At 50.9% G+C, this 23,722-nt stretch overlaps 1 protein-coding gene across 5 annotated transcripts in view; it reads left to right on the plus strand.

Annotated features, from left to right (window-relative positions):
• The window catches only part of NAV1 (neuron navigator 1), a 247,772-nt gene that overhangs the window by 55,777 nt on the left and 168,273 nt on the right, over nucleotides 1–23,722 (plus strand). For all 5 annotated transcript variants that reach the window (XM_078078260.1, XM_078078261.1, XM_078078263.1 and 2 more), the window contains exons 2-3: nucleotides 16,359–17,111; nucleotides 21,145–21,248. In XM_078078260.1, coding sequence (XP_077934386.1) covers nucleotides 16,390–17,111; nucleotides 21,145–21,248 — 826 coding nt within the window. In that variant the 5' untranslated portion in view covers nucleotides 16,359–16,389. The remainder of the gene's footprint in view (nucleotides 1–16,358; nucleotides 17,112–21,144; nucleotides 21,249–23,722) is intronic.

Below are 23,722 nucleotides of genomic sequence, written 5' to 3' on the forward strand. Positions count from 1 at the left end.
AACAGCGTCTGTGTGAGTCACTGCCCTCCCGCCTGCCTCCCCAGTCCTGGCGTGAACCTAGAAGCTGGTGAGACAGTTACCTTCTCAGCCAGTTAAATTGCTCTCTGAGGACAGAACCAGAAAGAATGAACTGAAAATTACAGCAGAAAAGGTTTAGGCTAGACATCAAGAATCATTCCGTGAACTTCACGGGCCCCAAAGGATTTTTACGGTGTCGGTTTCTTGAGAGGCATCCAGTGGCTTGCCAAAGCTTCACCTGCCTCGGGGTAACATAGGTCAGTCCTGCCCTCTTGAATACCTCTTCTTCTAGGATGTGGTGACTTCCATATTCATGAACAGTCCTCATGTGGTCCCAGCATGGAAATTCTCATCATTGTGAACTAGGCAGAAATGGTGGTTGTACGCCTTTACCCATCACTGCTGTCAGGCCTCCCCTGCTGCCTTTTGCTCCTGCTGACAGAGTCATGGCTTTGGCAAAATTAATTTGCTTGGAAATAAGCCTGGAGGATGTGCCTTTGCTTTGTCTTACATAGCCTGTGTTCTCTTTCCCTGTCTTTGCCATAATCACATGTGATTTGGGTGCTAGGAAGAGTACCCAGGCACCATTGAACCCTTCCCTTCCTTGAAGGTTGAGAGTGGCCCCAGCCCAGACCTATAGATCTCCACTGCAGAGAGCTGGGAGTGAGGAGTTGGAGGGCCGGCATTTAGGACATCCATAGGGTAGGTTCTTGACCAACCTGCTTGAATATGATCTTCCTAATGACTCTCTGAGGGAGGGATTATTATCCCCATTTCACAGATGAGCAACTCGACCTAGAAAGGTTAATAGTTTGCCCACGTCTCAGACCGTAGGCGTGTTGGTATGGAGGGAAGCCAGTGTCTTTGGGCATTGGGAACAGGGCTCTTTCCACTCCGCCACACAGCCTGTCAATTCTGGTCCTAATCATGGTGATTAGGATAACAACGGGTGATTGGTCACAAAAGGCCAACAACCATAACCATGTGATCGACCCCTTGCTGAGGCCGCCCACTATGTACCTGTGCTCATCACATTGTTGACTCTTGCAACAAGCCTGTGAGGTACGTGTTGCTCTTCCCATTTTGAAGACGAGAAAACTGAAGCTCAGAGAAGTCATGACACTTGAGAGGGTCACACATCAAGGGATGGGTAGAGTGGAGATTCAAACCCAAGCATTTTATGTAAAGCCTGTCATCGTTCCCCTGGACAGTAGAGTCTCCCTGTAGAATTTCCCCACTCTGATATTTAGAAACTTCTTTTTGTCTAAATTTCCACTCATCATGCTACAATGTAAATGCAGCTATGAAAATATATTAATGTATGTTTGTTTTGTTTTGTTGTTTTTACCGAGGGCATCCGAGCAAATACACAGTGGTGACCCAGCCCCAGGGAGGTTGCGTGTTCTCTCTTCTCGTTTCTATTTTTTTTCTCTTCACCCTGGTCCTGTCTTCTGCTTCTCTCCTATGCCTTTGTGTCCCCCAGGGTGTTTCTCTACTTTCCCACCTTCCCCTTGTCATCCTTTCTGCTCCCTTAGACCTCAGCAGCCAATCCTGTACCTCCAGCATCTCGTTGCCAAGCAACAGGCTTCCTACCTGCCCCATTGTGTTAGGATCTCCATGACAACAAGTACTGCCAAAAGAGAGAGAGAGAAAAAAAAAGTTAGGTGGTGGTAGGAGGAGGTGGTGAGACCCTGTATTTCAGGACATTCATGCAGTTTTACCAGCAACAATTTGCTTGCTCTCAGGGCCCCCAGAGAGCATCACAAATAGCTTCAACCAAAACCTCATGAGATAACAAGTCATGAGAGTGACAGTCTGCATGCAGAGAGAGAGAGTCTAGCTTAGGGACATTTATGCGAGGGCCAAGGATGAGAGCCACAGGCATTTTGTGTTTAGATAGAGTGGGCCTGGGCCACGTGATCACCTTTCTGTGGAGCTGGAGGATGGGGGCTGTCATAAACAAGATCTTGAACCACACAGGCCTCCTGCCCAAGGACTGTGGGTGTGTGTGAACCCTGTGAGATTTTCCTGGTCTGTCCAGCTTCAGTCAGTGGTTGGTCTCAGCAGCCTCTGCCTCCGCTTTCTCCCCTGACCCCCAGCACCACCACCCCCTTTGTCTTCCTGTTTCAAAAGTCTGGAGGAAGCCTGCAGGGAAAAGGAGGGAAAGAGGAGGTGGGAAAGGAAGTGAGGACAGCTCTGGATTTCCAGGTGCCTGGACTGGTGTTCTCAGAGGGGACCCTGGCTCTTCCCGCCACAGTGCTGCAGGCCTGACAGGCATTCCCCGGGTGGCTACAGGCCACCTAGGATGGCGGTCAGGTGATGGACTCAGAAAGAGGAAGGACTGCAGAGAAAGGGGGAGGAAGCATAAGCTGGTCAGAACATCGAGGAACTATCTACCTGGACGAGTGGCCAGGGACCAGCCAGGGACTCTCATGAAGGCAAAGCAGGACTTTCTCGGACGTACTTATTGTTCAGGGTAGATAGTGCATGGAAGACCCCTCTAACCCCGTGGCTAGCACTTGTAGGGACTCCACGATCCCACCCAACCACCTCTTCTGGCTGGCACTTTCCTCAGTGGTACTACCATGTACTTCAAGCCTATATGCTAGGGCCAAGGCTCCTATCATCCTGTCCATGCACCTAGCCCTGAGCATTCTTTGCCCTTCCAAACCTCCAAAGCAGAAGAACCAGTAAGGCCCCAGTCCCAGTATTTAGGGCTTTTCATGGACAGTGCTCACCTAACCTCTAACTTAAATCCCCCAAGGAGAGCAGTTCCTTTGTTCTTCTCTGTGTTCAAAGGGCAGGGAGAGCAGGATCTGCTGGTGGTGGGGCCACCCCACACATTTTTGCCTCCAGCTTTGCTTCCCTGCCTGGCCTGACCAAGAACATTGCGAAAGCTCTTGGCATGTGTGGCCACATGGAGGGCCAGGCCCCCAGCAGAGGCTGCAGCTCCACTGTTGAACGGGGCCGACCTGATGTATGACCCTCAGTGCTGCGAAGGAAGGATGCAGTGAGTCAGGCACTCAGACACCACTGGAGGAAGAACACGTTGATTGAATCTTTCTGAACAGCAGTCTGCAATTTATGACCGAGAATCTTCGTAAGATTCTCGCCTGTACCCAGTAATTCCCCTTCTAAGAAATAAGCCTGAGAAAATAAGCTGAGGCTAAAGCAAAGCTTGTTTGCATGTTTATCACAGCTTTATACATACTAGTGGAAAATTGGAAACACCCTGAGTGGCCAGTAATGATGGAATGGTTAAGTCATTTCTGTATAATGCATTTGCATGATGGTTTATGATCTATTAATAAGGATGTTTTTTAAAAACAACTTCAAGATTTTTAGATGAAAAGTAAAAATGCTTAATTCATAGTAAGTGAAGATATGTATGTTAAGTATAATCACGATTTTATAATAATACACCTGTGTATATATATACTATATATGTATCCTATATGTATTATATTTGTATAGTATATATTATACTCATATATAACATATATGAGTGTGAATAGTAAAAAGTCTGGAAGAAACCAAAACACTTAAAAATGCTAACTGTAGGCTAGTAGGTTTGTAGATGATAGGCTTTCTCTTCTTTGTATTTTTCTAGATTTTCCAAGTTTTTTCTAATGAGTGCTTTGTTATTTTTATAAGAACTAACCTTTATTAGCACGTTCCACATGCTACTGTGCTAAGCATTTTTCATTCTGCTTTAGATTGTTTGTGTACCCCCCCACCACCAAATTACTAAGTTGAGATCTTAACCTCCAAGGTAATTGTATTAGGAAGTGGGGTCTTTGGTAAGTGATTTTGGCATGAGGGCAGAGCCCTCCTGAATGGGATCAGTGCCCTTATAAAGGAGACCCTAGAGAGCTCCCTCCCCCTTCTACCATGTGAGGACACAGCCAAAGGCAGCCACCTGGGACCCAAGAAGCAGGTTCTCACCAGACACCGAATCTGCCTGCACCCTGATCACAGCCTCCAGAACTGTGAATAAGTTCTGTTGCTTAGGAGCCACCCAGTCTGTGATATTCTGTTAAAGCAACCCAAATGGACGAAGACACACACATAATCTCATTTTATTTTTATAGCAACTCTGAGATAGATACCCTTATTTTTTAGATGAAACAATCAAAGCTTGGAGGGTATAAGTAACATTCCTGAAGCTACCCAGCTTATAAAAGAAGAACACCCCAGAAAAGTTACAAAAGGTTCATGCGGTCATTCAGGGTGGGAGTGAGGTGGGTAAGTTGTGCTGATCTGCTGGGCTTATGGGTTTCTGGTCTAAATGTGTGAAGGCTAATAATACGTCCCACCTCAAGTGGCCGTTACCTCAGCTCTGTTTGCTGGGCAGCTCTGGTCAAACCTGACCCACCTTTCCAGGCGGAGGTGGCCCCGCTCCGAGACCCTGTGCCAGGATGTACAGGACAACTGAGTGAGGCCCCGGGTGTGGGCAGGGTGGGACAGGTGCACTCCTAGGCCTGCTCAGCATGATAGGAGAGGCAGAGGAGGGGCTCCCAGCTTCAGGGGTGTGGAATCCCATAAGCTCACCTTTTAGCCTCCTGATGTCCAGCAGGATTCTGGGCCTTGGGGAGCTACACTCTGGGAGCCTCACAGCCCATCAGATCCTTTCCCATGATGGGGGTCAGTAGGGGGAGGGGAGAATTCTCTCCTGCAGCCTGGCCCCCTGCCTTGGGCTGCAGTCAGGCCTGGCCTCTCCCCTGCACGTGACTCCCACACAAATGTGCTGCTGCAGAAAGGGGGATGGGGGTGTGTCCTGGCTTGGCAGCATTGTACTGGCAGGAATGGGGGCCCAAGCACAGTTTTAGCTTGGCTCTGAGGGAAGCTGGTGGAGCCAGCAGGACAGGGGTCCTCGGTTTTACTCAAGACACACAGGCACCCCACGCTCTCTCTCCACTGCTCAGGAATGAGGAATAAGTTGAATTCTCTTTCATGCCAAAATTGCTGGCCCCACTTCTCAGATGGTAAAGTTAAAGCCTAGAGACTGAATAATTCAGGGAGATACCTAGCACTGGAATCCAATCCAGTGGTCTGACTCCTGGGGTACTCTTGACTTTTGGGCCTGCCTCCAACTCCCCACTCATGCCTCTTACCCCCACTCCCACCCCTCTCACATTCTGAGGTCTTTGAGGAAAGTAGGGCTCATTGCTGGTGTAGCCAGCCTAAGGCTGACTGAACTTGGCAGCAGGTCTGGTCTGCACCTCACAGCCCAGTCTGACTGATGGGTTTGCAGTCAGACTGAGAGTCCAGCCTTCTCCAAATGCCCAGATGTGGCGTTCCAGCCAGGGTATTAGCCTCCACATGGCAAAGTGGCAGGGCCTCTGGGCTGGACGTCTTTAAGAGCAGTCCGGAATCCCCCAGACCTCTCCACCCCAGCACCAAGGAACCTCCCTCCCCTGCCCTAGCCCAGTGGCCCTGGACTTTGTGTCCTGGAAAGTATGTGGGGCTTGTTGAGTGATATTCCTCCATCTGCCTGGCTGGAAAAACCATCCATGGAAGAACATTGCAGGCTTTGAGTTGAGGGAGAAAAATAACAGTAAAGTGAGTGTGAGAAAGACGGAGCTGACAGGTCTAGGGGGAGAGGCAGTCATCTGGCAGGCTGCCTGGGGGTCTAGAAGGTTCCAGTTTCTCTGTCTGAGATGAGTTCCCCCATCCCCAAGGCTCCACTTACTCCTGCTCCTCCCCCATTCATTAGCTCAAGGGTCCATCTGGAATCTAAGCTATTGCTTGGGAAGCCAGAGTTCTGGTAACAGTGGCCTAGAGGAAGTAACTAGACACACACACACACACACACACACACACACACACACACACACACACACACACACCCGGGCTGGGGGGGGAATGAGATGGGGGTACAACATGGACTGTCTGTGGGGCAGCTCCCCAGGGGCCTAGGCAACGGTCCTCTTGTGATTGAGACCTCCCAGGTTCTCATTTGCCTTACAGGAAAGCATAGCACATCCTGGGAGCAGCCTGAGGGGCTCTTAGAGCTGGGGGGTGAGGAGCAGGAGGTGTTCTGGAGCAGAGGAAAGCTGTGTAGGACTGCCCATACTCCCTGAATCAGCTCACCTTCCTGGGAGGTATTTATAACCCGAGCCTCCAGCCCCCTGTGATTTGTGGCACAGCTTTAAGCCATTGATTTTCATTAGCAGTAAATCATTTCTCTTGGCTAATTGAAAAGGAACCAAGGATCCTGACAGTGGAGCCGTTTATATGGATCAAATCAGTGAAAAATGCCAATATGCTGATACAGTGCAAGTCTTCAGCTGGGTGGCTCTGGGGCCCCTCCCTGGAGTTCAAAATTCACTTTTCTCACAAGGCCAGAGGCTGTGAGAAACAACCCCTCCCACCCCCCCAGACTGGAGAACCAGGAAATGGACTTGATTCTTAGCAAGAGGGCTGGAAGTTAGACATTTGGACAAACTTCCAGTGTGGAGAGATGGGACAGGAGATTCTCAGAGTAGCATTGGCAGAACAGTGAACATCTCTCCTACATAGGTTGTTTGACTGCTGCGCATGTTCTGCCTGTCGGCCTGGGCTTAGCCAGAAGAGTCATGAGGCTACGGATCACTCTTTGGGAGTGTGATGGACTTGCTCTGAGAATGCCAAGTCTGGGCAGTACAGCATTTGGAAGCCACCTCCTGGGAAAGGGCGTTGGGCTCAGCCGGACTGGGCCTGAAAGGTAGGGTATTGGGATCACTGTGATCATTTACTATAAATGCCAGGAAACTGAGCTATTTGATATTACCTGAGATTAACTTGGCCAGTCCCATCTTCCTCTGTAAGAACATGTTTCCATCTGGCCAGTAAGAAGACCATTCTACCATTTTAAGGTTAAAGGAATTCCTAAGGGTGTTGGCAGAGCCCTGGGCTCCAGGGGTGGAGATGGGGAGGAGAATAATGAGTTCCACTACTGTGGACAATCCTAATCCCCATTCTGAGCCAGGAGCCAGCCAGGCAGGCGCTGGGAGTACCAAGCCCCCACCCTGTGCCTGCCAAGTCCTAGTCATCAGACCTATTTCCTTGCCTCCTGCCAATGCTCTGCTCACTCTGTCCATGCTTTTCCTGAAGACAACACGCCTGGCTGCCCATCCTGTCCCTCTCTCAATACTGATGGGGCTGATCACCTTCTCTGCCAAGGACCAGGCCTAGCTGGTTTACTGGAGCCCAAAGCCAGGGTCTATAGGCTAAGAGCTTGGGGAAGGGGGATGGCTTCACATCTCTTCTACTTTGGCCCCACCACCATATACCCACATCTCAGATCTCCCTTTATCTCTGTCCTGAGAGACTGGCAGAGATAAGAGGCTGGGTAAGAAGGAGAAACATTTAGTAAATGGCCATTGCAGTCCTGTCCTCAGCCCTGGGGACCTCCCCATGATGCCCAGCCTTGGTGTCTTATGGGGAGGGAAGACTGTGGTGTGAGGAAGAGCACTGGACCAGGAGTCACCCCAGACACTACCATTACTCAGCAGTGACTTGGGACAAGTTACTTCCTCTAGGCCTAGGGATGTTATCAATTGCCCTTATTCCCCCCATCCCTGCCTCCATGTGTGAGCTTTAACAAGTCTATAATCCACAAGTGTTAAATGAAAATTCTGTACACATAGTGAGGGCGTTGGGGGCCATTTTTCCAGGGAAAGCCTGTGAGCACACTGCTGGAGAGCCCAGAGCCCTTGAGATGGAAAAAGATAGGAAGACAGGGCACCCTCTCATCTCTGGGCTGGATGAGAGATGGGCCAAAGGGAAGGGACAGGGAGAGCAAGCAGACAGACTGAAGCTACAGATAGGGGTGTGTGTGTATCAGTGTGTAGACATGAGTGTGTGTGAGTGAGTGTGAGTGAGTGAGTCACTATCTATATGGTACTTGGTCGAGAGGTGAGGCAACACAAGTCACTTCTTTGCTGGGGCATCAGAGGGCACAGCTCTCTGTTCACTGAGGTGGTCAGCCTCCAGGCACCAGCCTGGACCTCCAACCAGAAGTAAGCCCCAATCTGGGGTTTGGCCCTGGCAGGAAGCCTTCAGGCTTTCAGGGGCAGAAGACAGTATGTAGCAGGTAGAGGAAGAAAGCTGGCAAAGAGGCCTGCGTGAGTCCAGGAGTTTTGTCTGTGGTGTCTGGATCCCTGAAAGTCGTTCTGTCCACCCTCTGCCTCTGAAGAGGTTGCCCCTAAGCCGCGCTCATGCTGTCAGGACTGCATCAGTTTCAGAAGGGGCTCCATGAAAGAGGTCTCCCCACCTCTCTCACTAACCCCTGCCACGGTTTATTTTGGAAACTTCTCCAACTTTGTTTATCCTCCCTGCCCCAATCCCATGTAAACTGTCTGTCCTATTCATACTCAAATAAGGAAATAGAAATTTAGGTTAGAGGGAAGCATATAGTGATAACATTTATGTTGTTCTGACGGAAGTGGGTGACAAAAGGTACCAGTGGGAAATTTGAGTAGAACAGAGAGAAGGGAGGGAGATACATGCTGTGCTGATGATCTATTTGACTCAATAATAACTAGCATTTATTCAGTGATTTGTATGAGCCAGGCACTGTCTTAAGTGATTTTCCTATTATAACTCACTGAATTTTTATAACAACATTATAAAATATTGTTATTATTATTATTCCTGTTTTACAGATGAGGAAGCAGACCAAGGAGGTTAGGACCACAAGCTAGGAATCAACCCTGCAAGCTAGATTTGCCTGGGGGTGGGGGGAAGGAGGGGTGTTGGGAAGATGCGGAGGGAGGCTGTAGGAAGGGGGTGGTTCTGGCTCCTGGTCCTGTGTTCTTAACCACCACCCTCTACTGTGCAGGGTCTGTACCTCAGTGCTTGAATCCAGAGACACTCTGAACCTTTACCATGAATTATTCCAGTATTTTTCTTTCCTTCCTGAGAAGCCAAGTTTTTTCTTCCTATTTTGTAGCTTTTAAATAACACACCAGGGAAGAGAAATAATTTGCCCAAATTCACTCAGCCCGTGATGGAATTATCTGACCAGCACCCAGAGTCCCACCTCCCGGATGGTTTTTGTTTGCATTTCCTCCCTCCCTCCCTTCTTTTCTTCCCTTCCCTTCCCTTCCCTTCCCTTCCCTCCCCTTCCCTTGCCTTCCCTTCCCTTCTCTCTCTTCTCTTCTCTTTCCTTCCATATCCAACCTCTCGATGCTGTGGTTAAAATATTCTGACTTTTGGAAATGGACGTTCTAACTACATTCACACAGCGCAGACGCGGCTCCTTTAACGGGGCCACTGCAGGAGGAGCTGTCCTATCAGCACCACGGCCGCCGCCCCGCGCGCCCCGCCCCGCCCACCCCGCCCACCCCGCCGCCGCTGCGGGAGCCTCAAGGGCAGAAAGGGCTGCGGAGAGTCCTGGCTGGGAACCTGCAGCCTGGCTAGTCCTCCAGACCTGGGAGGGACCGCTGAATACAGTGCCCGCCTTCCCTCCCTTCATCCCTCCTCTGGCCCCGCAGATCTGAGGGAGCTGGCGCTTAAGCTCTCACCACATTCTGAGCTAGAGTAAAATATTTATAGGCCAAAAATACTTCCTGGCTCTGGGGTTTGCAGAACATTGAGGAGCCAGTCGCCTCTGTTTGTCCTGATGGGGCCTGAGGCCAGAATGATTCAAGGCTGAAAAAGGGAGGTTGGGGGTGGAAGGGAGTCAGTGGGGTGGGGGGTGGGGAGGCCTGGATTGAGTCTGTAGGCTGAGCAGCAGAGCAGGGTAGTTCTAGGCCCAGGCTGGTTCCACTGTGCCTCTAATATTGGCTCTCCCATTTACTAGCTGTGTGATCACAAGCAAATTCCTTAGCCTCTTTGTGCCTTGGTGTCCTTGCCTGTGACGTGGGAATGATGATATAATACCACCAACTCATAGGGCAATCGCAGGTTAATATAGGTAAGGAACTCAGAACAGTGCCTGGCATGCAGTTGGTAAATGCAACTAAAAAGTGTTGGATTTATGGGCGCCTGGGTGGCTCAGTTGGTTAAGCGACTGCCTTCGGCTCAGGTCATGATCCTGGAGTCCCTGGATCGAGTCCCGCATCGGGCTCCCTGCTCGGCAGGGAGTCTGCTTCTCCCTCTGACCCTCCCCCTCTCATGTGCTTGCTCTCTCTCATTCTCTCTCTCTCAAATAAATAAATAAAAAATCTTTAAAAAAAAAAAAAAAAAAGTGTTGGATTTAAAAATAAAACAGCCCCAGGTGGAGGGTGAAAGAATCGACATTCGGGGTGTAGCCTGGAAAAGGTGGAGTGAGACAAGGTGGAAGTACATGTTGGGTAGGGCTGCACACTGTGTTCAGGGACTGGGACTGTGCCCCATTTCCCTGGAAGCCACCGGCCTCTGTACTCACCTGACATCCATCAGACTATTCCAGTCTGTGTTTCAATTTGTCTCCTTCCCTTCTGAGAAGAAGGGCAGCTATTCTCCTTAATATAATTTTGGCCATTTCTTGAGCATCTACTATGTGCCAGGCACCATGCTGGGTATCTCATCTTTATTCTCTCATTCAATCTTTACAAAACTCTAAGACTGCTTTTTACAGATGAGGACTTTGGGCTCAGAAAAGTTAAAATAGCTTCTCTAAAGCCATATAGCAAGAAGTAGCAGATCTAGGATTTGAACCCAGGTCTTCCTGACTCAAAAGGCTTTACTCTTTCCACTACAAAATTTCCAACTGTCTAGTTTCCTACCCTGTCCACTGGTGGGCGTTGGGTGTTATCACATCCAGCACGGACAGTGTTTTTCCTGTTGATGCTATCAATTTCTGATCAGAGCCTGGCAGGTACTCTGATCCTCCTTTGCTCTGCTGGAGGCTCCAGATGAACCAGGCCATGCAGCCTCCATCCCTGGGCCATCTGGGATGGAGGGGCACTTGAAAAAAGGGTTCTTTGTCCTTGTGATCATAACAATACTTGTTGAATCCTTACTATGTCCCAGGTACTGTTCTAAGCACTACCTTTATTCACTAATTTACTCTTCAAAGCGATGAAGAGGTAGGTCCCGGTGTCAGCCTCATTTTACAGATGAGGAAACTCAGAGTTTGTGGAATTTGCCCAAGTTCACATCATCAACAAAAGGCAGAGCCAACTTTGACCTAGGCATTGTGGCTCCAGAGTTTATTCTCTTGCCACTAACACTCCACAGAGTCTCTTCGAAGAGGAGAGTATGTGTTGGAGCGCTGATAGACAGACCATGGGCATGGGAGGTTCAGTCATCAAATCTACTGCTTCCTGGACCTCAAACCACCAACCCCCAACTCTGCTGCTGCCTCTTCCTTGTAGCCTTCCCGGATTCTGCCCCATCAACACTCACACACACACACATCCCCATAGCACTTTGTTTTGCCTCCCTTCACACACAGCGTATGCACTTGTGACGACTGTGCATGTTTCTCCCTACCAGACTGTGGGCTCCTTGAGAGCAGAGCCTGGGTCTCAGCCACTGTGATTGCCACAGCATCTGGCAAAGCCCCTGGCGTATGGGAGGTCTCAACCAAGGTGTGTATTGATGAACAAAGGGATCCTGTTGTGAATTCTTTCGAAAGTGCAATGAGCTTTGTTAATGGGAAGTACTAATTCCCTAATGTAATTTATTGAAGACAGGGATCCCCAGAATGAGTGAACTAAGGGACACTTGAGACCCTCTTCTTGAATCTGCTCACTGAGGTTAAGTGAAATTTCAGATCAGAGCACTTAGAAGGAGGAAGAGAGAGCAAGTTTAGGAGTAGGGGATCTGGTAGGATCCCCCAATACCACATGTGTGTGCACACCCATATGCACACACATGTTCATATAAGAAAGAAATAGGCTCCTTGCTAACACTCCCAGCTCCTAGCCTTCTGCCTGGGACCCTCCCCAGATATATTGTGAAGGTATCACAAAAGATGATCAGTACTGATAGCCAAGCTCTTTGGCTTGAACAGGCCCTGTCCAAAAGACATAGATTGTCCTGGTTCTCTGGGACATTTTGTCTAACAGTGAGAACCAAGAAATGGAGACCATTACAGCTAACCCTGTTGTATACTATGAAAGTGACTTTAATACTTCTTAATACCCCAAGAGGCTGAACATTTTCTAGATACCGCCTTATTCAGCCTGCTCAGGACATGAAGAAATGGGGAGCAAGGAGGCAGAAAGGATTTCTCCTTATTTCACAGAAGGAGAAACTGAGCCCCAGAGCAAACATGGGAGTCTCCCAAATCATTCGGTCCATTAAGAATGCAGCTTGGATGCTGTGGCCAGTAGATACATGGTTAGGCCCCAGAAGAGATCATTTGGACAGAGGCCTCACCCTTGAGCTTTGAAAACACCATTGTCCATGTGTTTGGACATGGGAATGATGATATAATAAGACCCCACCCCCACCATGAGTACTCACTCCCCCCTTTTCCCCAGGCCTCCCATCTGCTAGAGACTTGGAACTCCATAGTCTTCCTCCTCAATCCCCATCTACCCCAGGTGTGCCACCTACTACAAGCATGTGGCCAGACAATTTGGCCCATTATCTCCCTCCCCACCCCTATTTATTGCCTATAGCCTCTTATGGGGCAATGCCTTAGGACCATCTCGGCGGCTAGTACCACCAAAGGCAAACAGGATATGAAGGGTACAGGGAAAGCTGGCTAGATCTGAGGAATGTTGGAGAAAAAAGAGAAAAAGAGAGGAGGAGGAGGAAGCCTCCTCCAGAGCTGCCCATGACTGATTTCCTTTTCTGGTTTCCACCCTGTGAACTAGATTTACGCCCTCTTCCTCCCTCCTCCACAATCTCTGGAAGGCCCAGAGCTGTCGATCACAGCAAGGACAGTGTTAATATGGAGGCTGAGGAGTGCATCCTGAGGCCAGACATGCATTTGAGGGCTGTGGTCTAGGGAATCCATCCTTGGGCCTCAGCGAGATACTGATGCTGTCTAGGGAAGAGAGATATGCTGGGTGTCCTCTTGAGATCTCTGTAAAGATCCTGAGCCCCTGTGAGTTCCCACTCTAAAGGCAAACCAGGAAGGCTCCTTTGTGCCCCTTTCGCACCAGGCTCAGAGAACACAGTGTGTTTGGGGATCCCTCCTCCATCACCCCAAAGGTGGTCTGATTCTTCCAGACTTCCACCTGGGATGGTCATCACCTCCTGTGTGCATGCTGCTCCTGGTCTAGGTGAGGGCTATCCTCTGGGGAGGAGGAGAGAGCAGGGCCCCCCAGCTGTAGTGAAGAGGGAGGGATGGGACTCCTGTGATCCTACCACAGGAATGTTTTTAAATCCTCTTCCCATCGAGCTTTTGAAAAAATGATGATCCAGTTAAAGCAGCAACTGCATCTGCTCCATTGGCAAGTGAAGTCAAAGCAGCTTCCTCAGCCTTAAGGCTCTCTTGGCTGGAAATCTGGCCAGTCCTAGATGTAGGGCCTGGGAGAGCCTGGGCCAAGGGGAGCCTGGGGATGCTTTGAGGACAGTGTAGGTGAGTTGGGCTCTTGGGGGGATCCCTGAGCACTACAATGTGGGTAGGGGAGCAGTTCACAGGAGAGTTGCAGGCAGCACCAAGATGCAGTTCTGGGTTCTATCACAGACATATCTCCTGGAGGGGGTGAGCTGGGGTGCCTACATGGCCATGGTCCCCACACTGGGGTTTGATGGGACTAGGCCTAAGGGGAGAGGCAGGAGTGGCCTGGGTGGTACTGTGCCAGTGGAGGGATTGACCGTGGGAATGCTGAAGTCTCAGGGGTGCGAGCTGTAGTGGGTCGGTGGTCTTAGGACCTTCTCATGGGTGGTCAGCTGATTCGTTCAGTTGGCCAGTGCATGGCTCAGCTCTGTGCTGGAGGCCAAGGTCAGCAGCTCAGGGACCACACACACCTTTGATCAGGTCTCTTCTTATCCCTCTGGTCCTGTTGGGCGTGGTCACTGATGCGTGTAGCTGATAACTAGTGCGGTGGCTGGACAGGAGGATGACAACGTAAATCTACTCTTACCTCTACTGGGGAAGAATTCTCGCTACCGTCTTGAGGCCAGGCTAAAGCATGGTGTTCCTCCTTATAGTAAAGACCCCCTATTTCTCCACCTGACTGCAGTTGCTCGATTTTATCCTATTCTTATTTTGCAGACTGCTGTTAGTACCCTCTGAGATCTCTTTGTCAAAGTACTTCTCAGGCCCTCCTGTGGGGCTGTCCTTGGCAAGTTGGGGCTGGGGACGGGGCACGGTGCCCTGCATGGGAGACTGTGGGCAGGCAGAGGGTGACTTAGAGTGTCCTTTTGGTCTACAGCCTGTTAGGTGGGCATGAGACAGATGGGAAGGAGGCAGGAGTCAGGCAAGCCTTGGATGTGGTCCTGTGGGCCTAGGTGATGGGCAGCCACTGGAGGAGTGGAGGTAAGCTGGTCGTGGTCACCTGAACACACATGGCTTTGCCTTCTCTGCTGGAGGAGGTGGGGGCTACTTTAGTTCATTCAGTAATGGCATCAAATCATTAAAGTACAAATTAGAGGAAAGGAGGAGGGGGTCAGAGCATTTCTCTTCCTAGAGGAAATTATTTCCTCCGTTAGCAGAACAGTCCTCTAAGCCCTGACTCAGTCATTTCACACTGTAGTTCTATAAATCCATCAATGTTTAGAAGTCTATATTGACTTCTCACAGTTTAGCCTGTAGCTGGTCCTGGGCCACAGAGTCAAAGGTCAGAGAAAGGTTGACAACAGCCATAACCAGTCCCGTGCAGTTGCTGACAGCCTTCTCTGCAGTATGAAAGGGGACACCCCAGTGGGCTCAGGTGGACCAGCCATACCGTGGTGGTCTTTTCTCTGCCCACATGTCCTTTGTCTCCATCTTCACCCAGGGCCAGTTTACCCTTAGAGAGTCAACTTGAGCATTTTCCTCGTACATAATCATTTGCCTACATTTTTCCTCCTCTCCCCGGGACCCATTTCTAGGTCTGGCATCGTTCCCACAGCAGTGTCTGTGGCCCTGTGCCAAAACTGGATATTATACCTTTTCTAAAAGGTAGTAAAGTTGATAGCAAAGATGATAACATTTAATCTGCATCTCTTCGATTTTAAGGAGGACTTTTGTTTTTGTTAGGTTCTAGCCAATTATATGTATTATTTTGTGAATTCCTTGTTCAAGTCTTTTACTCTTTATTCTGTGGAGCATTTGCTTTCTCTTATTGATTTGGTAGAATTCCCTTGTCCCCCATATATGTTGTAAGTATTTTCATAGTTTATTGATGGCTTGAATCTTTTTAAAAGGGCTTTTGTGTCCATAAGAGATTTTCACTTTTATGCACTGAAGTCTATCAGTGTTTTCCTTTATAATTTCTGCCTCTGACATGGGGCTTCCAAAGGCCTTTCCCACAACAAAATTATGGAAACATTTATGCGTGTGTTCTGCGAATTCTTTTATGGTTTCGTTTTCTACATTTCATACATTTAACTCTTTCATCTATCTGGAATTGATTGATTGTGTCTTTGTAAATGGCTTCAAATTCCCTTGGAAATGAAAGTGATTAATAGAGCAGTTAATTCATTAATTAACATGGCGGGGAGGAGAAGCTGGTAGAAGAGGAGAGGTTGAAGATACGGGAGAGGAATGGGATAATTAATGGATCAAGGTCTGGGAGGGAAGGGATTGAGTGCTGGGCCAGAGGGTGCATAGGGAATGGCTATGAGGAAGGCTATGAGCCCAGTGCCCAAATCTCCGGTAACTGAGGGGTAGGGACAGTGGAGAGGGCCCAGGAGAGATGGCGTCAATGAGGACCAGTGAATGGTAGGAGCCAGGTGGCAGGAGCCTAGGGTCGGGGGGAGGTTTCCAAGTTTATGATTTGTGGGGGTCGGGATTGGCTGCTCTACCTTTGAGCCCAGTGGGATCTGGAAGATTACATTCCACTGGACAGGAATCCTGGGCACTTTTGTCAGATAAAGTGGCAGGTGGAAGGAACATGCAGAGAAAAGGCTGAAGGCACAAGGGAGTTGGTTTACTGTGGGCAGGGGATTCTAGACTCAGGCTACAAGGAAGGGTCTGAGAGGGAGGGGCTGTGAGGAGAGTCTATCCCCGGTCAGTGGAGGGGAGCAGAGTCAGGGAAAGTTAAATGAACCCCGTTTGTACAGAGCATCATGGTTCGCAAAGCACTTCCACATATGTGTCTGCACGTGAGCTTCCCAGCAGTGTTTCGGGGCAGAGAGGTAATGGGGTTTGCCCAGAGGCAGGCAGGCCGTCAGGCACTGACCGAGTGAGGATGGGAAGCCAGGAGCCCTGATGCCCAGCCCGGATGCCTGTGCCTCCTCCCTGACCCCGGCATCGCCTTTATACACTCAGGAGCAGCAGCTTGGGATGGGGCCTAACGATCCTCTTTTCTCTCCTCTCTCTGCAGGACAGTAGTCCTCACTGCTGCCTTGCTAACCATGAATGGGATGGCCAACGTGAACTCTGCCAGCCGCCCCCACTATGCCTCCTCCATCCCTGTGCCTCGAGCTGCTTCCCAGACCAGGACTCATACACCGGGTGCCTCTCCCCAGCCGCGGCCACGCCAGGCCGGCCTGGCCCTGAGCCCCCAGCGTGCAGCCTCCCCAAGACTGGGCAAGGCAGGAGGTCCTTCCAGAAACTCCTCTCCTAAGGCCTCCCGGGGGAGAGGCTCCCCCAAGGCTTCTGGGGTGGTGAGAGAGTCAGCTGAGGGTGGTGAAGGCCTTTCCAGCTCCCCATGGAGCAGTCCCAGGGCAACCCCAAAAGCAGCCCTCTCCAGCTGGGCTGGGGCCAGAAGAGTTGGGGAGACACAAGGCACCCAGGGAAAGAAGAAGGTGGCTCAAGAAGGGATTCCAGTCTGCCAGAGCCGGGGCAGGAGCCCGTCCCGAACAAGCTCTCGTGGAGAAACTCAAATACCAGGGGCTCCTGAAGGTCGAAAACTTCCTAACTACCCAGGAAAGGATCAAAGAGATGCAAACTACAGAAGTTCAGGGGTCCCCAGGTCTTTGGAGCCTGATGCCGGGGCAGTATCAGGGGCTTCCTCCCCAGGGTGCAGCCCCGTGCCAAGCAAACGCCCCTCCCCCACCCCTGGGGCCATCAGCTTCACCTCGGGCCATCAGCAGAGTCAGCCAGTCACCGCCACAGTGGCCCCCTTCCAGTACAGGTGAGCTGGGGGGAGCAGGTGGGGAGGGAAGCAGGGAGGCATGGAGCTGGGACCCAGCAGCCAGCCCGAAGAGGAGGGGGCCTCGGTCCATCAAGTACATCATTTTTTAAATAAAAATATCTTTACTAAAATGGCCACATTAAGTAAACTAAATTTTAATTATTAAGTGTTACACAGTTTTGAAATGCTCAAATGCAAATTAGATACCTCTCTGGCTAGCCTGACTTCCTGGGCTTTTTCTCTGCACTTGTGTGAGGAGAAACCCACTTACATCTAGGGTTTAGAAAAGCTTGTACACCATTCCCGGGACACAGCAGGGCGGGGGGGTGGGGGGGGTTCCTCTGCGGCAGCAGAACATCTGGGGGGTGGAGGTGGGGGTGAACTACTAGGAGCTTTCACTTGTACTAGAAGCCAACAGTGTGACTTGGTCTCTGAAATGTTCCAGGCACTCTTACACGGTTAGAGACATCCGGGGCCCAGGACCAGGAAGCCAGTAGTCCCACTCTATTCGCCATGTGGTCATGCCTCTTTTAGAGTATCACAGTTAGGAATGCCACCTTTTAAAAGGGCATCGATGCCCAAAAACACATTTCAAGAAAGGTGAACAGGTTGGTGAGGGATCCAAGAAAGGCGTTAGAAGAATGATTAAAGGAGCTGAAGCAGTTTACTTTGGAAAAGGGAGGCTTAGAGAGGGTCTGAGAGCTGTTCTCAAATATTTGAAGAGCTGTCATGTCATAAGATGGATTAGATTTACTTGGTGCGGCTCCAGAGCACTGAGTTGGCGTCACGGTGGTTAGAAGTCAGTTTGAGACAAACTGGAAGCTCAGGAGGAAGAACTTTCCAGCAACTGGAGAGGTTTACAAATGACTGATAAGGCAGTGAGCTTCCCGTCATGGCAGGAATTCTAGCTGACACTGTGATCAAAGGAAGTTCTCATTTGGGTGATCCCTGCCTCTGGGAGCATCTCTTCTGCCTGATGTACCGCCCACACAGCTCGCCCATGTTCCTTCTCCTAAGGAGCTCCTCCTGTCTGTGTCTGTCCGTCTGTCCCTCGTGACCTCCACTGAGATTCTCCAGCTGGTGAGAGAACTCAAGGAAGCACACATGCAGGGCAGACCTTCCTTCGAATGGCCTTTTCCCAATCAGTACAGTGTCTCCCTGGTGACTCTTTGGCTTTCTTCTCCTACCTGATTTCCTTCTACCTGACACCCTTCATTTTGAATTCAACCTTCGGGAAAAGTGTCTGGGCATTAAATTGTTTAAGATTTTACATTATCTACCCTACACGTCCCCTGGCAGATTTAGACTCTGACATTTTCCAGAAGTCAGAACTTCTTCCTTTGAACATTTCAATGTAACCTGAACAGAACCGTGTTTCTTCACTCAGCAAACATTTATTGCATGTTTGCATTTCAACAGAAATGGAAATGTGTTGTACCAACCTGGCGGGGGGGCAGCTTTCTTCACCATCCACCTCCTAGACCTTGCCTGTTTCAGGCCCTGGGTTAGGGCTGCAGGGAGGGCCGTGGTTCGGGCAAGGGCGGATTAGGACGAGGGACACCCCTAGGTGCCGCTGGAAGATGGGAGAGAGCCCAGTACACCCCGTGGGGCCTGGCATGCCTGCCACGGGTCACTCTGCCAAAGGCCAGGCTGGGCTACCCTTGCGAGTTGCATAGCCAAGGAGGTACCATCTGCTCCCTAGAAGGCGCAGACATCCTGTTTTCTTGGAAATCTCCTGCCCCCACCCCCCGGCACCTTGGCCTGCTGCAAAGTCCCAGCTGCTCATGGGAACAGAGGTTATCGTGCTCCCTCCCCATCTCCAGCCCTGTCCTGCCCCACCTGCTTCTCCAGGGAGCAGATCGCCAGCCTTCTCTTGCCCTGCCCTATCCTCCATAGCCGTCTCTGTCCACGGGGTCTGGGTGCGGTCCTTCCCAAGGAAGTCTATCTCCTGCCTCCTCTCTGACCCGCCACCGCCTCCCTCTGGTCCCCCCGGCTCTCTGGACCCCAGAGAAGGCGTAAATGCCTCTCAATCCGCTCTCCAGATCCTCTGCTCTCATATAGTGGTTTCCGCAGATCTTCAACCTCATTCTCCTCTGCTCTCCTGGAAGAGAGCCCTTTACAGCTTCAGTATCCTGGGGCTGCCTTTTTCCACCTGCCAAGTGTTCTCTTTTTCCCAAAGTTCTCTCCTTCCCTCCTCAGGCTGGCCTTTGGTCAGACTTCAGTGAGGAGGGTGCAGTCAGTGGGGTCAGGAGGGTAGGGTTATTGGTTTTCTTCTCTCTGGTTCAACCTCTAACCAGCTTCCGGCATAGATGACGCTGTCCATTCGGGCTGGAGAGTGAGGGGAGGCCTGGGGCCCTGGCCGAGTTTGGGGAGGTGGAGGCAGGCAGAGATGAGAGTGTAGAACCGACTGAGGTTAGAGACACGGAGGCCGCCTTCCTCGGTGCTCCTGGGCCAGTGCACGCCCACTCAGCCTGGCAGCATAATTATGGCACCAACAAGCATGACAGCAAAGTATTTGTATTTCTAATGCTAGTTCTTGCTACCTGCTCTGGGTCAGGCGGTGCTTAGCTCTACATATATGATGCTATTCAGTGAAACATGTACATTACCTAGAATTCCCTCTCCCCAGTAGAATGCCCTATTGCTTTCTCACCAGTATGTTGCATCCCTTCAAAAACCCAAGTCTATATTCATTTCTTCCAAGAAACCAACCAACTCCAGTTTTTCTTTGTCCCCCTGATATTCGAACATCAGGCTGATATTGAATTGACAGCAGTACATGGTGAGCAACCCCCTCAGACTGAGCACTCCCCAGGGCAAGATGAGGTCTCCTGCTTTCTCTGAGTACCCCCCACCCTGCTCTATCGCAAGCCCCCAGCTCAGGGGCCTGCAGACACACAAGAGCCAACACTGCCTGCGTGGCTTAGAGAGAGCCACGCAGGAGCAGCAAACACCTCACACAACCCTGGACTGTCAGACTGATCTGGGCCTTGGAGGCCATCTCTTCTATCCCATGATGGAAGTGGGACCCGGAGGAGGAGAGATTTGCTCTGCATTTCACTGTGAGTTAATAGCAGAGCTGAGCCCAGAGTCCCAGCCATCCAGGTTGAAAAAAAGGAAAAACTGGAGAGAGAGGAAGACAAATCTCAGTAGCACTGGAGACTCACAGGGTCCCCCGGCCCAGCCCCCGGCCCCAGGACCAGACGTCAACTTTCCCTCCTGCCTGCACAGCTCTCCCCGCCCCCTCCTGCCAAGCTGCCAAAGGGTCCATTTAGCTGGAGACAGCGGGCGGACGGGTGGGCGGGCCAGCTCTGAGAGCCCGGGGTAATTGCCTATAATAAAAGCTCCCACAGCCTTTGTTCCTGGGAGCGATTGTACGGTTGGGGTTGTGCTCAGAAGTCTGCGTGCACTTGGGAGCTGGTGCCCGGAGACCTCACCCTTCCTTCCTGCTGCCACACTGGCCCAGCGAGGACTTATGCTCCCAGGAGTCGCTGTGACCTCAGCTGAGCCTACCCCTCCATCTTCCCTGACCTCCTCACTGCCTGGACTGTGAGCAAGCCCAAGGAGGCCTGTGTGCCCCCTAAGCTCTCATAAGGAGTCGGTGACCTGCGCTTCAGAGGAAACTCTTCCCTCTGTGTGTGAACATGGCTATAATCCAGGCACAGCCTGAGGGTAGGGACCATGGCAGGACGCAGGACCCAAGGCCGGGAGTTACTCTGGGTTTCCTCTGTCCTGTGGGCGATTTGTGTTCCTGGGATCGGTGGAACACCAAAGGGTGACTGGCATCAGGCATCCCAGTGCCCTCACGAGTTCCCCTATTGCCCCTACCACTGGCCTCACTTTGCCCAAGTCCTGCTTCGTGCTGAGTACACACATGTATGCATGCTTGCCAGGGAAGGCCCAGCCCAGAGGGGTGCAGAGCACCAGCACGGGAGAAGAACCGAGCTCCAAGGGGGTATCCTTAGACCCTTGGAGAAGCTTCAAGGCCAGGACAACCTCTGTGATGAGTGACCACCCCTTCTCTGTCTCACAGGCTTCAGACGGACCAGGAACCTGGCCCCCTCCCTCAGGCTAGCTGGGTCCTTGATGGCTACTCCGGCTGCCCTGTTGGGACTGAGGAGAGCTTCTCCTATGCAGGTGAGTGTTCGAGAGGAAAGACTTCCTCCTGGGCTGGGGAGGCCACCGGACTAGGAGTCTCACTGCCCCTGTGGGAGAAGAGACCTGGCTAGACAGGTCTTTCTCTTCACAATGAGCCATCAGCCTGTGAATTGCACTTTGAGTTTTTGCCATGCTTGGCTCAACCCAGGGCTGGTCCATCAAATCCAGGGGCACGTCCAAGTCAGGAGAGGAAAGTGGCCAGTGGGTGCCCTGTTTATCCAGTGCTCAGGTCTGGGAGTCACCAAGGCCATGACAAAAAAAAGTAACGAGCTGGGAGATTGAGAACCAAGAGCCCGGTTCCAAGCAAAGCCCAGATGAACAGTGGAGGTGCTGGGAACCAGCGAGGCAGCCCAGAGCCATCTGGCTAACTGCCTCACAGCTGCTGCCTCTCCCAGGACCACTCCCACACCTGTCACCTTCCCTGGGGCACCCGGTAGTCACAACATATCACCTGATGCATGTCGTACTGGTGCCTGAGCCTCCAGAGCCAGAATGTGAGGCTAACCAAGAAGAGCCCCAAACCTGGAACACAGTGATGCTCTGTAGGGGCAGAGATGCTGCGTGTCCCCAGGTGCATCCTCAGGCCAGTGTCTGGCCCCCGGCAGGTGCTCAGCAGGTGTCTCTGGCTGAATGACTGGTGAGCGGATGGGTGAATGCTTGTGTGCCATAGGTCAGGTCCTAGATGGGTCAGATTCTAAACTCTTAGCGGGGTTTAGGTGTGTGTGTTGATATTCCTGCAACATTAAAAAATACCTAGAGGATGACTGTGTACGCACGAGAGGTTTGTGGGGGTGGAGCCTGGGCATCTAGAAAGTGAGCCATTGCCTCCCACAATAAGTATGCCCGCAGAGGAACCAGGGCATGGCGGGGGACAAAGGAAACCAAATGTCACTGGCACTGAGAAACCATCAGAATTAGAATGTGGTAACCAGGAAACTATGTGGAGCTCTATTTTTACACTTGCAGTTTTGTTAGTGTAATGGCTTCCTTATGGGTATGCCACACTGTGGGAGTCTAATGATCTCCACCTAACTAGGCTCTCGTTCATAATCATTATCCGATGAGCTAGGGAGAGGACTTTCACTTTTAGCATCTGCCGCAGCCTGACTTTAGGAATCCCCCAGGCTCGTCAGCTGGAAGACCATCCTTACCAGCCAGCTCTGAGCATGTCCGATAGATCCCAGGTTGGGTTCCTCGGTGAGGTGGAGTGCCGGTGAACCTTTGGAGGTGGGAGAAAAGGAGGAAGCCTTGCTTCCTCCAAGGCTCCTGGGGAGGAGAAACCAGGTTCACTGCCTCTGCTCTGCCACGCCCTAGTCATCATGGCGATCCATGTTGGCCAAGGCTATGCTGAGCATGCCGACGGGTTGGATGGAGAGAGAGATTTAGGGTCTGCTTGTGCTTTGTAGGGGAACCTGCACTCTAAGCCTGAAGAAAACAGAGATGAGAAGGGAGACGATGGAAGACTTCCATTTTATGCCCTGTTCCCCTACCTCTGAACTTCACTCAGAGCATGACATGATTCATTCATTCTTTTCTTCTTTCATTCAATCAACAAACCATCAATGAGTGTTTGCCTTGTGCCAAACACCGTGCTCAGCACTAAGGTAAAAGATGAATAAGGGGTACCTGGCCGGCTCAGTCAGGAGAGCATGCTACTCTTGGTCTTGGGGTCATGAGTTCAAGCCCCACATTGAGCATGGAGGCTAGTTTAATCATAAATAAGTAGATAGATAGATAGATAGATAGATAGATAGATAGATAATTAAAAATGGCATTCCTATAGAAAAAAATAAAACAAAGAGATGAATAAGACTCTGAAACTGTTTCAAGGAGTTCATAGGCTAGAGATTCACTCCAGTGAGTCTGACCCAGAGGATCGGTTGGCAGTGACATGCCCTTGTAGGAGCTGATCCGGCAGCCCAGTCAGTCCTGCCCACATGAGGCCCTCTAGCACGAGGAGGACACTGGCATTATGCTCCTCAATTTGTAGAAGGATATTTGGGTGCCTTGGAGAATAGAATACCATATCCTATATTGGTGTCATTCACAGAACCCAGCACAGTTATTGACCATGTGATTCCCATATCAATTTGTAGACGACAAGGGGCAGGTCTGCTTTCTTTTGTAGCTCAAACATCCTTCCTTCTTGTTTGTGAACCCGTCTTGCTCCCCATGACCTAGCACAGTGCCCGCTGATCAGTGTTTGGTGAAATGGTGAATTGAGAGAGTGAATAAGGAACCCAAGGTCAGGGGTTGTGGAGTCATTGATCCTCTGTGGGCCGGCTTCTTGCTGGCTGATGAGGAACAACCAGCCTTTCTTCTGTTCTCTTCCCAATATGGTCCTCTCAGGCATCCAGGCATCTGGGGGGACAGAGGCCTTGAGGGGAGCAGGGAAGACTAAGACCTTTCTCAGCCTTGTGCTACTTTCTTCCTTATTCTGCCTGGGAATGGAG

Source organism: Halichoerus grypus, chromosome 7 (assembly GCF_964656455.1).
Source record: "Halichoerus grypus chromosome 7, mHalGry1.hap1.1, whole genome shotgun sequence".
Classification (NCBI taxonomy): domain Eukaryota; kingdom Metazoa; phylum Chordata; class Mammalia; order Carnivora; family Phocidae; genus Halichoerus; species Halichoerus grypus.